We start from the raw sequence: 19205 nt of genomic DNA on the forward strand, positions 1-19205 counted from the left end.
AAGGTATACATACAAAGAGAATAGGTTCCCAAAAACCCAGTACAAGAGTAGGGATAAATCCTGGTGCCACTGCCAGTGGCCCCTCAGTGTGCCCCAGCCATGCAACTGTCAACCACATTCAAAGGGACTAATTTGGTACTATGCTTGTTCCTTCCCTGTCCAGCTGGAGTTGGTGAGCTCCCATTAGGTCAGGAAGACTGTTTCAGTGGGTGAACCCCTCATGGTCTTGACCTGTTTGTTCATATTCTTATTCCTTCCACTCTTCAACTGAACCCTAGGAGCTCAGTCCAGTGCTCTAATATGGGTCTCTGCCTCTGTTTACATCAGTAGCTAGATGAAGGTTTTATGGTGATGTTTAAGATATTCATTAGTCTGACTACAGGGCAAGATCAGTTGGGCACCCTCTGCTCTATTGCTTAGGGTCTTAGCTGGGATAATTCTTATGGATTCTTGGGAATTTCTCTAGAGTCAGGTTTCTTGCTAGCCCCATCACGGCTCCCTCAATCAAGATATCTCTTCCCTAGCTCTCATCTCTGTCCTTCCTCCTTCTTGACTATCCTGTTCCTTCAAGTTTTCCTTCCCCCTTTCCTTCTCCCCTCATCTTCCCCTTCCATCCTCCATTCTCCCTCCCCTACCCCCATGCTTCCAATTTTGTTAGGCCATCATGTCTACTTTGACTTTCCAGGTGGATCTATATGTGTTTTTCTTAGGGTTCACCTTGTTTCTTAGCTTCTCTAGGATCATGAACTATAAGCTCAACATCCTTTGTTTATAGCTAGTATCCACTTATGAGTGAGTACATACCATATTCATCTTTTTGTGTCTGGGTTACCTCACTCAGGATGGTGTTCTCTAGTCCCATCCATTTGCATATAAATTTCAAGATGTCATTGTTTTTTACAGGTGAGTAGTACTCTAGTGTGCCCCATTTTCTTTATCCTTTCTTCGGTTAAGGGGCATCTAGGCCGTTTCCAGGTTCTGGCTATTACAAATAATGCTGCTGTGAACATAGTTAGACAAATGCCTTTGTAGTATGTTTGCACATCTTTTGGGTATGTGCCTGGTACAGGAGAATTGTCTGTATTCTGTCACTCATGTTTTAAATAAACACTGATTGGCCAGTCAGAAAGTATAGGTGGGTAAACCAGACAGGAAGTAGAAATGATGCAATGAGAACAGGAGAATTCTGAGAAGCAGGAAGCTACCTCCACAGTCCAGCGCAGACCACGGAGGAAGCAGGATGTGATCTGCCAGCTGGAAAAGGTACTGAGCCAGGTGGCTAAAATAGATCAGAATAATGGGTTAATATAAGTTACAAGAACTAATAAGAAGCCTGACCTAATGGGTCAATCAGCTTTATAACTTGTAGAGGTCTCTGTGTGATTTTCTTTGGGGCTTGCAGGCTATGGGGTACCGGGCAGGACAGAAAACCACAACTAGCTGGCCTCAATGTTACATATGCCCAAGAGTGGTATTGCTGGATCTTAAAGTAAGTTGATTCTCAATTTTCTGAGAAACCATTATACTTATTTCCATAATGGTTGTACAAGTTTGCATTCTCATCATACTCCACATTCTGTCCCACATAAGCTATCATTGGTGTTTTTGATTCAAGTCATTCTAACTGGTGTAAGATAGTATCTCAAAGTTGTTTTGATTTGAATTTCCCTGATGGCTAAGGATGTTGAACATTTCCTTAAGTGTCTTTCGGCCATTTGAGATTCTTCTCTTGAGACTACTCTGTTTAGTTTTGCATCCCTTTTTAAAATTTGGTTATTTGGAATTATAATATCTAATTTCTTGAATTCTTTATATATTTTGGAGATGAGTCCTTTGTCTCATGTGGTGTTGGTGAAGATCTTTTCCCATTCAGTAGGCTGCCTTTTTGTCTTATTGACTGTGTCCTTTACTTTATAGAAGCTTCTCAGTTTCAGGAGGTCCCATTTATTTATTGTTTCTCTCAGTGTCTGTGCTTCTGAGGTTATAATTAGAAAGTGGTCTCCTAAAGACCAAAGTAGCATTGAAGACTACTTCCAACTTTCTCTTCTAACAGGTTCAGTGTACTCAAATTTATATTGAGATCTTTAATCCATTTGGACTTGAGTTTTGTACATAGCGATAGATATGGGTCTATTTTCATTCTACTACATGTTGACATCCACTTATGCCAGGCCAGTACCATTTGTTGAAGATGTTTTCTTTGTTTCATTGTAAAATTTTAGCTTCTTTGTAGAAAATAAGGTTTTCTAGGTGTGTGGATTAATATTCGGGTCTTCAATTCAATTCCATTGGTCAATCTCCCTGTTTTTATGCCAATATCAAGCTGTTTTCAGTACTGTAGCTCTGTTATAGAGCATGATGTCAGAAACAGTGATGGCTCCCAAAGTTCCTTTATTGTACAGGATTGTTTTGGCTATCCTGGGTTTTTGTTTACCATGTGGAGTTGATTATTGCTCATTCAAGGTCTGTGAAGAATTGTGTTGGGATTTTGATGGGGATTGCATTGAATCTATTAATTGCTTTTGGTAGGATTGCCATTTTTATTATGTTGATCCTACCTATTCAAGAAAATAAGAGATCTTTCCATTTTCTGGTATCTTCTTCAATTTTTTTCTTCAAAAACTTAAAGTTCATGTTGAATAGGTCTTTCACTTTTTTGATTAGTGTTACCCCATTATATTTTATGCTACTTGTGGCTATTGTGAAAGGTGATGTTTCTCTTATTTCTTTCTCAGCTTCTTTATCGTTTGTATATAGGTGGTATGCTATCACATTATTGAAGGTATTTATCAGTTGTAAAAGTTCCCTGGTAGAATATTTGGGATCACTTATATATACTATCATATCATCTGCAAATAACAAAAGTTTGACTTTTTCCTTTCCAATTTGAATCCTCCTTTTGATCTCCTTTTGTTGTCTTATTACTATAGCCAGAACTTCAAGAACTATGTTGAATAGATATGGAGAAAATGGACAATCTTGTCTTGTTCCTGGTTTTAGTGGAATAGCTTTGAGTTTCTCTCCATTTAATGTGATATTGGCTGTCAGCTTGCTGTATATTGCTTTTATTGTTTAGATATGTTCCATGTATCCCTGATCTCTTCAACACCACTATCATTAAGGGTGTTGTGTTTTGTCAAATGCTTTTACAGCATCTAATGAGATGATAATATAAATTTTTTTTCCTTTCAGTTTATTTATATCATGGGTTACATGGATATATTTTCATATGTTGAAACATCCCTGCATCTCTGGAATGAAACCGACTTGATCATGGCGGATGACTTTTTTTTGATGTATTCTTGAATTTGGTTTGCCATTATTTTATTGAGTATTTTTTCATCTATTTTCATGAGTGACACTGGTTTGTAATTCTCTTTCTTGGTTGAGTCTTTGTTTGGTTTTGGTATCAGGGTAACTGTAGCTTCATTAAAAAAACTGTAGCTTCATTGCATAACTGTAGTTTAGCAATGACTCTTCTATTTCTATTATGTGAAACACATTAAGGAGTATAGGTATTAGCTCTTCTTGGAAGTTCTGGTAGAATTCCACACTAAAATCATTTAGCCCTGGGCTTTTTTTTTTTGATTGGGAGGTTTTTGATAACAGCTTCTATTTCCTTGTAGTTTATAGTTCTATTTAAATTGTTCACCTGGTCTTGATTTAATTTTGAAATATGGTATCTATCCAGAAAATTGTTCATTTCTTTTACATTTTCCAATTTTGTGGCATACATGTTTTTGTAGTAGGTCCTAATGATTCTCTAAATTTCCTTAGAATTTGTTGTTATGGCCTTTTGCCCTTTTATTTCTGATTTTGTAAATTTGGATGTTCTCTCTCTGCCTTTTGATTAGTTTGGATAAAGGTTTATCTACTTTGTTAATTTTCTCAAAGAACCAGCTTTTTCTTTCATTGATTCTTTGCATTGTTTTCTTTGTTTCTATTTTATTGATTTCAGTCTTCAATTTGATTATTTCCTGTCTTCTACACCTCATGGATGAGTCTAGAACTTTCAGGTGTCCTGTTAAGTCACTAGTGTGAGCTTTCTCCTCTTTCTTCATGAGGCACTTAATGCCATGAACTTTCCTCTTAGCACTGCTTTTATAGTGCCCCATAGGTTTGGTTACTTGTGCCTTCATTTTTATTAAGTTCTAGGAAGTCCTTAATTTCTTCCTTTATTTCTCATTGACCCAGAGATTACTCAATAGTTCACTGTTCAATTTCTATGAGTTTGTAGGTTTTCTGTGAGTAGTGTTATTGTTAAATTCTAATTTAAAACCATGGTGATCTTATAAGATACAGTGGGTTACTCCAAATTTTTTTATCTGCTGATATTTGCTTTATTAACGAGTATGTGGTCAATTTTAGAGAAGATTCCATGAGGTGCTGATAGAAAAGTATATTCTTTTGTGTTTGGGTGGAATATTCTGTAGATGTCTGTTAAGTTTATTGAATCATGACATTTATTAGTTCTCTTATTTCTCTGTTAAGCTTCTGTCTGGATGACCTGCCCTTTGGCAAGAGTGGAGTGCTGAAGTCTCCTACTTTTGTGGTGTTTGATGTGCAACTTAAGCTTTAGTAATGTTTCTTTTACATATGTAGGTGCTCTTGTATCAAGGGCATAGATATTCAGGACTGAGACTTCATCCTGATGGATTGTTCCTATTATGAATATAAAGTGTCCTTCTCCATCTCCTCTGATTGATTTTCATTTGAAATCTATTTTGTTAGATATTAAGATAACTACTTCCACTTGATTCTTAGGTCCATTTGATTGAAAAGTCTTTTCCCAAACCTTTACTCTGAGGTAGTGCCTGTCTTTGAGGTTGAGGTGTGTTTATTGTATACTACAGAAGGCTGGATCCTGTTTTGCAGCTCTTAATAGTTTTTCTATATTCTGTATGCTTTGCGTTTTGATTACTATATGGTGAGGGGACGTTTTTATTTTTGATCCAGTCTATTTGGTGTTCTGTAAGCTTCTTGTACCTTTATAGGGATATCCTTCTTCAGGTTGGGAAATTTTTCTTCTATTGATTTTTTTTCCAAGCCAAACTGTACCCAGCTTTATTAAAGACACTTTCCATAAACAATCATGGTTTTCCAGGCAGAACATGGGCAGACAATCAGTAACAGTATACAAGAACTTCCAAACTCCCTTCTTGTATCGACTACCAAAATCAGAAAGCCACTATAAAACCCGGTGAGTCTTCATTGGATGCTCTGAAAAGGGGGAGGAGCTTAGAGTGAGGGCTGACATTTCACATTGAGGATGTTGTTTCACAACTTTTCACAAGCCGACCCTGACTTTCAGGAAATGAAATAAAAATGGCAGAATTATCAATCTGCAGATCCACAGTCTTCTATAAAAGGAACCGCTGCGCTTTTGAGGACATTCAATGATATCACTGCAAAGTCCAGATTGCCCAACAGACTGGCAAACCAATTTTGGGGATCAGGTTCCAACAGGTCTCTGGTCTTAAGGGAGTTAAGTCTATGTTGATGGTACAGGGGGAGGAGAATATAAAAACGAACTTAGTTCTCCCACACAAGGCATGTTGTGCCATGGTGGCCACATATGTCAACATGTCCCCAGGACGTCTCTCCTGGAAGCCAAGAGGAGTCTTTCAAAATTATCAGGGAAAGATGTTTTCCATCATGAACCATCATTCATCCAGCTTGGGAGACACTGCTAGTGACACATGTTCCTCCCCACCCAAAACAATGAAGTGTTCTGTGTGCTAACAACATAGCTTAAAAAAAAAAAGGTAAAACAAAATTCTGCATTTTTATAAAACTTGATAAAAAATAGTATTTCAAACTGTACAGTCACCAGAAGTACATAGTTATCAAAAACGCACACATTTCACTTGGCGTCTCCAGCACCTTCAGCTTTTTGTGCCTGGTCTGTTTTGGCGTCTCCATTCTCTGCAGGATTATTGGCATCCTTACCAGCATCGGCCTTCCCCTTCTTCCCCTTGGGTACCTTCTCTCCCTTCTTTGCAGGGGCCTTTTTAGGCTTGGGCTCTGGCTTTGGAGGTGCAGGTTTAGCGGACAACCTTGCCGATCTTCTCTGTGGCTCGTCCTTCACCTTGGCTTTATCTCCTTTAGTATCCCCTTCAGCCTTTCTTTTGGGCATGGCGGGACACGTCGGCGCTGAACGCGGGGCTGCAGCAGTGCAGGGCTCGGGTCCGTCCCCGGGGTCGTTCTCGCTGCTTCTTCACACTGCTCCTTCTATTGATTTTTTGAATATATTGTCTTTGCCTTTGAGCTGGAGTTCTCCTTTTTGTTCTATCCCTATTATTTTAAGGTTTGGTCTTTTCATGGTTTCTCAGATTTTCAGGATGTTTTGTTGTAAGAATTTGTTGGATTTAATGTTTTCTTTGATCAATAAATCAATTTTTTCTAAGGTATCTTCAATACCTGAGATTCTATCTTTCATCTCTTATATTCTTTTGATTATGCTTGCCTCTGTAGTTCCCATTCATTTGCCCAGATTTTCCATATCCAGAATTCCCTCAGTTTGTGTTTTTATTATTGCCTCTATTTTAGTCTTCAAGTCTTGAACTGTTTGCTTCACCAGGTTGATTGTTTCTTCTTGGTTTTCTTGGGTTTCTTTGAGAGATTTATTAATTTCTTCCAACTTTTTTGTTTGCCTTTTTTCCATTTCTTTAAGGGAGTTTTTATTTTCTCTTTAAAGGTCTCCATCATCTTCATAAAGTTACAGTTAAAATCATTTTCTTCTTCTGGGTTAAGATGATCAAGTCTTCCTGTTGTGTGATCACTGGGTTCTGGTGTTACCATCCTGTTTTTTAGGTTGTTAAATGAATTCTTGCATTGGCACCTACCTTCCTTCAATTGATGCTGACAGTGTCTTTGCATCTTGGTCCAATCCTTGCAGTGGCTGTCTGCATCTTTGGGAACTGTTCTTGGTCTGTTCTGTATTGTCAATGTCTGTGTCTCAGGGAGACACTGAGGTCTCTCTTAGCTTGCTCTCTTGGTCTACTCTCCTGGTTCTCTCTCTCGGTCCACTCTGCGTAGTCACAGATTGTGCTTTAGAGTTCCTCTCTTGACCCTCTCTCATGGTCCTCTCTCTTTGTCCTTTCTGTGTATCAGAGTTCCGCTGAGGTTGCAGGATAGGTGAGTTTGGGGGCAGGATGGGACTTGTAGCTTGCAAGTTCATGTGGATGAAAGGTGGTATTGGGGTGGCCTACTTGTAGGAAACTGCCCTGCTGGCTGGATTGAGAAGCTGAGGCATGTGGGGGAGGGGCTCCAGGCTTTTGTCCCACTATGGAGTGCCTAAGAGTGTGGTGTTCTGCTAGGTCACTCACCTTTTGGTCCTCTCTGTATTGTGGCAAGTTGTGTTTCAGAGTTCCACTGAGGTTGCAAAAGTTTGGGGACAGGGTAGGGCTTGTAGCTTACAGTGTTTGGTCATCTGATAATTTTTGAATTTCTTTTATATCGCCAGTTTTATACAGGCATATATAACGCACTGTGATCATATTCGTACCTTAGTCCCCTCTCTCATACCCCACTTTCACTGATCCCAACCTTCCTCCTAAGCAGTCTTCCCTCATCCATCATGATGAGGAGAAACAAGATGGGATTTCCTAGATGGTAGCATAACACTCGCATCCATGGTAACTTCCTGAGCCCAAGCTAGGCCTCCAGGTCTAATCCCTCAACCACTGTGGATCAGTGTTCTCAAGTTTCAAATACTTCTAAGAACAGTTCCTAATTGTGTGTAATGGAGATAAAGGATCATCACGTATTTCTAAAAATAGATTTAAAACATTTATTATTCTGGTCCCATTTCCTTGCTACAGTGAATAAAGTAGCAATCCACACAAAAGTACAAGAGTCTCTCTGGTAAGTCCTCTGGGTGTGTGCCAGGGGTGAAGGACTGGGTCATATAGTAGTAGTTCTAGCTTTACTTTTTTTAGGAAACTCCAAGCTGATTTCCATAATGGCTTTCTAAATTTTCACTCTCACCAGCCTTGAATTCCCCCTGTTTTAAAGAGAACGAACAACTTAAATCTAGTTGTTTACCACAGATGACTGGATAAGAATCATCCTGTACATGTGTAAAATGGAATGCTATTCAGCATCAAAGAAAAATGAAATCACAAATTTTGTAGAAGAATGAATGTATACACATATGTAAGCAAACAAACATATGTAGGTATATATCACAACATTTAGAAAGAAAAACAGAAAGAGTAACACTAGACCATGAGGAAGAATGGAATGCAGATAAAGTCTAGTTTTAACGATCATGTTTTCTTCTTCTTTTTATTGTGGATAAATACATAACAATGTAACTGAGAGTGAAAGAATAAAGTCCTAAATGAAGCGCCATGACTTCAAAATGGTCATTTTAACAGCAAGAGATGCATGGTGTTTAGAAGGAGCAAATGGGTTTGCTTATTTGTTTGTTTTTAAGTGGCGACATTACTCTAGCTTTGTTTTTACTTAAGAGTTCATTACTATAAAATAACATTCATAATATAATTACTAAGAACACTGTTAAACAACATAGTGCAGAACTGGTACTTAACAAATATGTTCAATACATTTTCAATTAAGTTTGGCAAGAAAACACTCTATATGTATTTTCTACATGTAACATATTATTTAAGAAAATGACTAGAAAATTACAGGCTGCATGTTAGCAAGTGCTATCTCTAAGCCACAAAAATTATGAATGCTTAAATGTGTTTACTTTTCTTTATTTCCCAATGTTGTGTAACCATGTGGCTAGTTTGCAATCAGCCAGATTGGCAAAGGAAAGAGAGGGTTTATGTCAAGGAATTTTAAAGGTCCCAGTTGATCAAGCTATCACTAAGCTATCACCCCTGCTCACTGACTTCAAAGAAAATAAAGACTCACAGGAGGCATGGCCCCATTTACTAAGGAAGGCATTAATTCCAGTTCAGAGAACATGGGAGTAAGAGTGAATATACTATACGAATGACTATTCTATTCCAGTCTGCTGACAATCCTTCATTTGTCAGGGAGCGTGTACACCAAAATTCACTAGATGAGTGCATGATGCAGATACTAAAGACATGCAGTCACTCCAGTCTCCCCTGTGTGTGCGCTGCTTTCCCTGTAGGCCGTGTACTGCGCATACAGTGCTTTCCTGTAGGTCATGGGCTGTGCACGTGGTGCTTTGTAATACAGATATTTTCCTCCTAGTTTCTACCTGGTCATTTTTCCTCACAAATCAATCCTCCGATCGAGGATAGTTTAACCATCCATAGTTAAATATGTCAAGGTCAGCAAACCTACTGTCAGAGATGGCATGGGATAAAGTCAAAAGCACAAGGATTTTTACTCTCTAAATCTTCAGAATAATGTAGAAATCAAAACTGATTTATAATGTGCTTACCTGATATATAACATTTGTTTTCAGAACAAAATCTGATTCCCTCACTTATAGGCAACAGGAATTTTTTTAATTTATATATATATATATATATATATATATATATATATATATATATATATATATAAAACCTCCTCAAAGGATGAAAAGCTTAACAAAGGATTGGATTAGTTGCAATGATTCTAAATCATCAATGATTCTATCAGCCTATGTTGAGTTTTATATACAGACACACAATAAATGCCATGGAGGTTTAAATGTCAAAGTTAACCAAGGGTAGTCGATGTGGAAATGGTACCTAAATAAGTACAAAGACAGTACTATGTATTTTTAATTTTTTATTTAAGCAAAATATGATTATACCCCCTCCTTCCCTCTTCTCTCTCCAACTCCTCCCAAACCCACTCCCTCTCAAATTCACAGCCTCTTTTTTTTGAATTGTTATTGTTACAAATGTATGTGAATACTTCATGACTACGTGTTGAGCCTGTTCACTGCTGCTTGCATCAATGTTTTTAGGACTGACTGCTTGGTAGTGGATAACCATTTACGAGGTTCCTCCCTGGGGAAGGCTGATTCTCCCTCACTCAGTAGTTATTAACTGCCTGTAGCTCTTTATCTAGGTGTGGGGCCCCTTAAGATTTCTCCCATCCATGTTGGCATGTCATTGGTCATTGTTAAGGTTTGTTTAGGCAGCCATATTATTGAGATTTGAGATCTCATGGGTGTATGTAGTTTCCTTGTCATATCTGGAAGACAGTGCTATGGATTTTGAGGCATTAGGATGGTATAACAAGCAGAGATTGTTAAAGTCAAGGTGAAAGAATGCAAAAAGCATTAACAAATGGTATTTGTTTACAAAGCAACGGGTATCTATTAAACCAAAATAAAGCTGTATATAAGAGCATACTTCCAAGCCAGGCAGTGGTTCATGCCTTTAATCCCAGCACTAGGGGGGCAGAGGCACACAGATCTCTGTGAGTTCAAGGTCCGCCTGCTCTAAAAAAAAAAAAAAAAAAGAAAGAAAGAAAGAAAGAAAGAAAAAGTGAGTTCCAGGAAAGCCAGGGCTACACAGGGAAAGCCTGTCTCAAAAACCCAAAACAAAAACAAAAGTATTGGTTTCTTTTCCTTCAGCTTGAGGCTGACAGAGCCAACCTATAACCCACTGGAACCTGCGTGGTGTCTATGGAATGTTCCATTTAGTTTGAATCATCAACCAGACTTGCAGCTATCTGCCTTTGGAAAACTGTAGAGGCTGACGGCTGTCTACCCTTCCCCCTGCAGCACATGAAGAGAACTTACAAGTAAACACAGAATGATTAAGACATAACAAGCTATATTTCTTCAGTGACCCATAACTTCTATAATTAACTTTGTTATCAGTTGCTCACACACTAAAGTAAACTTTAAATTCAGTGAAGTTTATCACACGAAGCTCAGCTGATAAACTAAAACCATGTATGTCGTGCCTATGTGAAGTGTAGGCATATGGCTTCCATCAAAAGAGGCTTCCATCTAGAAGAGGCAGAGCAGGGCTGAGATACAGTCACACACAGTGTTCCAAGTGGGATGAGGTAGTCCTAAGTGTACTGATTTAGTTATAGGTATGCAAGCTAATCTTTACATGGTAACAGGACAAGCAAAGCTCCCTCACAGCAGGGAAGCAACAAGAAAGGAATGTCTTCAACCAGGGCCTGATCTTAGAAAAAGAACAGAGAATGTGATTCCATCTGCTTTTCTAACTGTAGAAACACTATGTCCTCATGAGAACCTGTTTTCTGGGGGCAGAAAGGTCCAAGGCTCACTGTATACACTACTCCCGGACTAGGGAGGACAAAACAGGGCTGCCCTGCTCTCTTGGTAAATTCCAGCCACTGCTCTTATGTGGAGTCAGAAGTTGCTCATAGCCAGACGGTGGTGACGCACGCCTTTATTCCCAGCATTCCGGAGGCAGGCAGATCTCTGTGAGTTCGGGGCAAACTGGTCTACAAGAGCTAGTTTCAGGACAGGCTCTAAGCTACAGAGAAACCCGGTGTTGGAAAAAGAAAAAAGAAAAGAAAGTTGATCACTATGAAAATGAAAGCCTGCAGGTGTTGTCCTCGCCGTGTGAGCCCTAGCTCACATGTGAAGATCACATGGGGGTCACACATGGGCACTGTGTAAAATTTGGAAACAAAACAGTAATTCTAAATCAAGCATGTTCCTGGAAGTGTTCACACACACGACAACTGCACTGGAGAGTCTTACTGTGAAGGCGCAGAACGCTCACTCTGCACCTCGCAAAGCAGTGTAGAGCATCCGTGTTCTAGCAACCCCTCAGCGGCACACTACTGCATGCTTCCAATCGCACGGTTTTACTGTTCAGAAGGTTTTCTGCTCTTATGAAAATATAATGGCTATGGGTTTTTAATATTTTCCTGTTGTAATTCTTCAGAATGCACCACATTAGTGACTCTTTGGACTATATTGTGTTAGAACATTTGATTTAAAAAAAAAAAATGCTGAGTTCCTGACTTGAGTTTCATTTTTTTTTAGTCCTTAAAGAAATCTTAATTTAGGAATAGAACAGAATTTCTAGCAATTTCTGCAATGGCCCTAAACATATGGTTGTTGCTTCATACATCTATTTATGTGGATTGGTTCTCAACATTGATAATTAGAAAATCAAAATTATCAATCAATCCTGAAAAACACTGAAAACAATCTAGGTTCACCAACATCAAATAGTTAGTCAAGATTTAATTGGGGGCTGGAGAGATGGCTCAGTGGTTAAGAGCATTGCCTGCTCTTCCAGAGGTCCTGAGTTCAATTCCCAGCAACCACATGGTGGCTCACAACCATCTGTAATGAGATCTGGTGCCCTCTTCAGGCCTGCAGACATACACACAGACAGAATATTGTATACATAATAAATAAATAAATAAATAAATAAATAAATAAATAAATAAATAAAAGATTTAGTTGCTTGCATTTCAGCCACAATCAGAGAGTCTGGTTTGATCGCATGCTCATTCAGTCCCCATCCAGCTGGATTTGGTGAGCTCCCATTAGAACAGGCACACTCTCTCAGTAGGTGGACCAACCCCTCGCGGTTCTGACTTCCTTGCTCATCTTCTCCCTCCTTCTGCTCTTCAATTGGACCTTGGGAGCTCAGTCTGTTGCTCTGATGAGGGACTTGTCTCTATCTCCATCCGTTGCCGGACAAAGATTCTGTAGTTATATTCGAGATAATTATCAGTGTGTTAGTGGGGCAAGGCCAATTCAGGCACCCTCTTCTCTGCTGCCCAAAGACCTATCAGGGGACATCCCCGTGGACACCTGGGATCCCCTCTAGAGCCAAGTCTCTTGCCAACCCTAAAATGACTCCCTTAATGTAGATAACTTCTTCCCTGCTCCTATATCTGCCCTTCCTCCATCTCCACCCTCCCACTCCCCCAAGCTCTCTTCAGTCTTTTCCTTCTCCCTTCTCTCTCCCCCTCTCTCCTTCCCCCAAGCCCACCCCTACCCCTATGCTCCTGAAATGGGGGCTGATTGAGAAACCATTGATAAAGAACCTTCATCTGGCGATGGATGGAGATAGAGACAGAGACCCACATTGGAGCACTGGACTGAGTTCCCGAGGCCCAGATGAAGATCACAAGGAGGGAGAACGTGAGCAAGGAAGTCAGGACCATGAGGGGTGCACCCACCCACGGAGACAGTGGGACTGATCTAATGGGAGCTCACCAAGGCCAGCTGGAATGGGACTGAACAAGCATGTGATCAAATCGGACTCTCTGAACTTGACTGACAATGAGAGAGGACTGAGAAGCCAATGATAATGACACCGGGTTTTGATTCTACTGCATGTACTGGCTTTTTGGGAGCCTAGTCTGTTTGGATGCATACCTTCCTAGACCTGGATGGAGAGGGGGCCTTGGACTTTCCACAGGGCAGGGCACCCTGATTTCTCTTAGGACTGGAGAGTGAGGGGGAAGGGGAGTGGAGGGAGTGGGAGGGAAATGGGAGGATGTGAAAATTTTTAATAAATAAATATTTTTTTAAAAAAAGAATTAATTAAAAAAATTTAAAAAAAAGAATTAATTGCTTGGGTAAAAGTAAACATTATATCAATAGTACTTTGCTTCCAATCACTAATAAACGAGAAATTTATATGTATAGCAAAAACTGCTTTAAAATAAATCTTTGAGAGTTAAGATAAGTAAATGTTTTGTTTATATGCCTATTTTATACACATATAAGCCAAGTTATCTAAAAATATCTCAAGTGAAAAAGGGTTATAAGTGGAAAAAACTTATGAAGTCCTGGTCTGACCTATGCCACTGTGACTTGAGTATAGGTTGCTAATGGTAAGGCCAAGGACGAGGCTTATGCAGTTTAGGACTCCTGATTATTCCATTTAAAATAAAAACAAAGTTTGGGTTATGAACATGAATCTATCAATATTTCATCCCAGATAGCTTCCTAGGACTTCCAATGTCTTCTCTAAAAAAGAGGCATTGTTTTGTTCTGGGCATGGGTATAGACATTAAGTTAGTTGCATTAGTTTAAGAATGCTGAGGAGGATCTGGAAACACACATACAGACATATAACATTTTCTTCTCTTCTAAGACAGTTCTCACTTGCTCAGGCTGTACTTGAACTTCTGGCCCTCCTGCATTCATGCCCAAGTGCTGCTGTTTCAAGTATGTTCCACCATATCTAGCTAAAATTGTAGAATTTTAATGGTATTTGTTGTTCACCCTTGCTTAAAACAGCTGAAGACCACTCTATTTAAAATGTATAATTTGATGAATTTTGTCACACACATTCACTCACAAAACTACCACCACAATCAAGACAATAAATATGTACATTACTTCCAAAGCTTGCCTGTGGTCCTCAGTAGAACCACCTTCACATCATTTCCCACCCAACCCTCCCCATCACACTGACTCCATGACCTACTTTCTGACACAGACCGAGAAGCATTTCCTACAATTTTGTGTAAATGGAATTATGTACTCTTTTGCTTCGTTCATTCAGTTGATGTTACACAATCAAAATACATCAAGTAGGTGAGATTTTATAATGACATTTGTCAAAAGCATATATGTCAAAAGCCCTTTCATAAGCCTTCACAACAATTCTCCAATGGATCTTACAGACAAGTTCTGACAAACTTTAAAGAAATGTCTAATTTTTAGTTTTTAGTCTTAGTATGTGGGGGAGGTGAAATGACAAGCTTCCAAATTTTCTTGATGAAGTTAGCACAACCATGGTCTAACTAAAACCATGACAGAGACAATTTCCTTCTAAACCACAAAGAATGTGTTTACCAAAACTTTAATAATTAAAAGGGGAAGATATAGCCGGGTGGTGGTGGCACACCTTTAATCCCAGCACTCAGGAGGCAGAGGCAGGCAATCTCTGTGAGTTTAAGACCAGCCTGGTCTACAGAGCTAGTTCCAGGACAGCCAAGGCTACACAGAGAAACCCTGTCTTGAAAAATCAAAACTAAAAGGTGTGTGTGCCGGGGGGATACATATACCATCTGCCTCACAGCCACATTATAAACACTAGTGAAGAATTTATGGAAAACATTAGTAAGTTAATGGAAACTCCCAGGAATCTAAAACGGTGATCCCCTAGCTAAGACTCTAGAGGATACGGATCCTGAACCAGCTATCTCCTGTAACTAGACAAAATTTCCTGTGGAGGGATTGGGACCCCAACCCAGTTATAAAACCTTTGGCCTAAAATTTGTCCTGACTACAAGATGTGCAGGGATTTAAAGGTGCTGCAGAAATTGTGAAAGTGATCAACCAATGACTTGTCAAGCTTGAGACCCATGCCAATGCCTGAAGGGCCAGGAACCCACAGACCCAGGATTGAACCAGACACAACCAGCAAAGAGAGAGAGAGAGAGAGAGAGAGAGAGAGAGAGAGAGAGAGAGAGAGAGAGAGAGAGAGAGAGAGAAAGAGAGAGAGAGATCAATTGATGACCCCTAATATATTTGGCTATTCTTGTAGACAGGAGTCTAGCATAATCGTCATCAGAGAGGCTTCATCCAACTGATGGAAACAAATGCAGAGACTCACAAACATTAGGTGAAACTCAGGGCATCCTGCAAAAAAGGAGGAAAAATTGTAGGAGCCAGAAGTCAACGGCACAAGAAAACCCACAGAATTAACTAATCTGGGTTCATAGTGACTCACAGAAACTGAACTGACAACCAGGGAGTCTACATAGGACTGACCTAGGTCCTCTGCATGTGTTATGGTTGTTAGCTTAGTCTTCTTATGGGACTCCCAACAGTGGGAGCAGAGGCTGACTGAGTATTTTGACTGCTTTGGGGACCCTTTCCTTCCTACAGGGTTGCCCAGCCTTAATATAAGGAGAGGCACCTAGTCTTACTGCAACTTGGTGTGCCGTGTTTGGTTGCTATCCAAGGGAGCCCTGACCTTTCCAGAAATGAAACAGGGAGGAGGGGCTGGGAGGAGAGAAGGGAGGGGATGGGATGTAATATGAGAGAATAAATTTTTTAAAAGAACTAACAATAGGGGGTGGAAATGGAAACTTTTATAATTTAATAAAATTTACTAAAAAAAAAAAAGAACTAACAATAAAACAGAAAGTAAATTTAGAGACAAAAAAAAAGGAGAGTTTAAATTTCACTAAAACAGAGGATGATATAAAAAAAATCCATTGATGCCATTCACGAAAGGATTGAAAGGGATGGTTTTAAAAGGATTTCTCAAGAGTCATCATTCACCCACTCATCCCTAATTTAAATAAACAAATCTTTGTTAAATAAGAATAAAAGAACATTACCTCAACTTCAACGTTAGCTGTAATTTTATCTCTTTGTACTGTTCAAAGATTCGAGCAATGGATATACACTATCAGAGAATAAATTCCTTTCCACTGTAAATGTTTTTGAATTTACTTTTAAAAGATCACCACACATACAATGTACTTGGATTCTATTCACCACCCACTCTAATGCCTCGCCTCCTGGGTCCTCCACTGTCCACACGCCTCCAACTCTTTTCTCAATTTCATGTCTGTTTTTGTAATTAACACATTGAGTCCAACTTGTGATGCTCTTAAAATCTTTCAACCACCTCTTCAAAATACTCTGAGTTTGAGGAAAGGTGCATGTTATAGTAATGGCTGAGCATTCCACAGGCTAGCTGTGCATTTCCGCATTAACTACCCTGCACTACACAAAGGAGTTTCTCTGATGAGAGCTGAGATTAATTAGAGCTGGGCACTAATCTATAGGCACAGGTGTATATTTAAGGAGAAGTTTGATATCATCCATCCCCCTAGGACCTACGAGTTCCTCAACCATTGGTTCTTGGCTATATCTACAGTACCAGGAAGAGCAAGGGCCTGAGTCTGATTGACTATCTCATGGCTTACAACACATCTCTGCGCCAAGGATCTTCAAGATTGTTCCTGCTTACCCCATATTGCCTCAAGAACCTGGTGAGACACTGAGCTGTACAGGACTAATTTTGATAATGGGAGGAAACAACTGCCAATAGAATATCATCAGCAAGTCATTTGTATCTTTTACTTATCTAATGTGTATATGTGCACACATGCATGCAGGTACCCAGAGAGGCCAGAAGGCTAACAGATCCCCTACAGCTAAAGTTAAAGAGGGTTGTGAGCTGCCTGATGTGGGTTCTGGGAACCAAACCTGGGTCTCAAGAGCAGCAAGTATTCCTAAGCACTGAGCTATCTCTCCAGCCATGTGTGTCTTCTTGCTCATTTTAATTATGTTACTACTCCCTCAAAAGGTACACATGCCTCTGAATTCTTCTCATCTTTAAAAATGTGCCTGACAACTACCCATTTGTTTTCACTTGTTTTTCTTTAAAAATCACAAAGCTTAGCTATGAAAGAAGGGAAGAAAAAATGCAAAATACATGCAAGATTTTGGTTCTGATTGAAACCATATTTTAGCAAGGACTTTAAGCTGATTAATTTCTAAGTGTAATTTGGTACAGAGATAAAAGATTTACTGATGCAATCCTACTCTTTCCGCATCATTATCAATCAAATAAATAAATTTTTCTTAATGCAGTGTTGTGTAAAGACTAATCAATTTATGTGCATGCATGCTTTGTGTTCACTACAAAGTTGTAATATGGAATAATTCTCCCATCGACATTTTGAATATCCAGTATCACCATCAACGATCAAAGGACTTTCCCAAGATACTACACCTAGTTAATATATGCTTGCATGGATGTGTTATAAAAAGAAAAGCAAAAGGAAGAGTGACCAAAACGTGTCTTCTCTCTGGAACACAATATCAAGTCTTTTCTTTCTTGTGATTTAACTTCCTGCCCACCCTACTGCACATGCACTGAAATTATGAATGCTCCTTTCACTTAAAACAACAGAAACTACTACTTACACACTTTTGGAATTTGTTTGTGTTGCCCTTGTTTGTTTTTAAGAATTGACTTTCGCTGCCATACATGGATCTAATGCACAAGGAAAGTAGAAAAAGACAAGATCTCCTGAGTAAATTGGGAGCATGGGAATCATGGAAGAGGGTAGGAGGGGAGGGGAGAGGAAGGAAGGAGAGGGGAAAGAATTGGCTCTCATTGGCAGGAGCCTGAGCCTTTACCTTCATCAGCAACCTATTTCTGTCTATGGGCCTATGTGCCTAACTCTGTGGTCTGTGTGCCTCTACAGGTCTTATCTGATTTAAAACTTTAATAAAAAGGCTCTACTTCAACTGCATTCAAACCCTATTATTTGAAAAGTGAGTCTTGCCGGACAGTCATTATCCATATGCCTGCCAACCACATCTTTAGTGCCCAATGATTGTATATTATATTTCTGTCCATCCTGTATAACTCTTGGCACTTAAAACTACAATTGCTACACAATTTCTGCTAGCCTATACAATCTTCAAACAATACAAATTTATTCTTGTGGTTCTATAGAACAGGGGTTGGATACTAGTCCCCTGGGCTAATCTCAACAAGCCAATAGGCCCATCCCTAAAGGAGAATGTACTTCTGCCTAAAGCACCTACATTCCTTACCTATGGCTCCTTCCTCTATAAAAGCCAAAAACAGTAGACAAGTCTTTCTTATACTGCATCCCTCTGACATCTTTTATAGCCTTCTTCCATTTTTAATGGCCTTTGATTAAATGACCTAATGACCACCCAAATAATTCAGGATCATCAACCCTTCTTAAAACTTTTCATCTAAGCATTTTTGAGACAGTCTCAAGGTTATAAACCAGGCTGGTCTCAAATTCACAGTCCTCCTGCCTCAGTCTTCCAAGTGCTGAGATTCTTAGCTACATTTTAATTTAGTACCTCTGCAATGTACTGTACCCTCACACTTCTGCTACTAAGATAGTAACATCTTTGGGGAGCCATTATTCTACTTTCTAAATTACTCCTGTAGAAAAGAAATCAAGCATAACCCAAAGTTAATTGTGTCATGGGAAAGGGCAGTAGTTGTTCAAATGAAAAAAGAAAATGTAAACTATGGAAACTCATATTTTACTATGTTTCCAGGCATTACACTCTGAAATTGAACCCTCATTAGCTATAATGAAATAATAGAAAATCTTGGAATTGAAAACAATGAGAATAAACAGAACTAATGCATGTAAAAGCATCAATTTCTTCTTCCTGTACTAGGCATCTGACCAAGGTCCTTCGATGTACTGAGAAAGCTTTCACTCACTAAGCTAGAGCCCCAAATCTGCTGACTGTTTAAAGCTGGACATGAAAGCAAATACATTGTCCTAATGTAGAATTCAGAACTACTGCTCCCCAGCAGCCACAGCCCACA

At 39.3% G+C, this 19205-nt stretch overlaps 1 protein-coding gene across 1 annotated transcript; it reads right to left on the minus strand.

The window, feature by feature from the left end:
* Window positions 1-5766: 5766 nt before the first annotated feature.
* On the minus strand, window positions 5767-6136 carry LOC125409765 (non-histone chromosomal protein HMG-17). The gene has a single exon (XM_048448927.3). The coding sequence runs from the start codon at window positions 6134-6136 to the stop codon at window positions 5864-5866; it is 273 nt and encodes a 90-aa protein (XP_048304884.1). The 3' UTR covers window positions 5767-5863.
* Between the last annotated feature and the right edge of the window lie 13069 nt (window positions 6137-19205).

The sequence above is a fragment of the Myodes glareolus genome, chromosome 27, assembly GCF_982192425.1.
Source record: "Myodes glareolus chromosome 27, mMyoGla1.1, whole genome shotgun sequence".
Taxonomy (NCBI): Eukaryota; Metazoa; Chordata; class Mammalia; order Rodentia; family Cricetidae; genus Myodes; species Myodes glareolus.

Coding starts and splice junctions, on each gene's coding strand:
- LOC125409765 (XM_048448927.3), bottom strand. CDS start 6,136: ATGCCCAAAAGAAAGGCTGAAGGGGATACTAAAGGAGATAAAGCCAAG.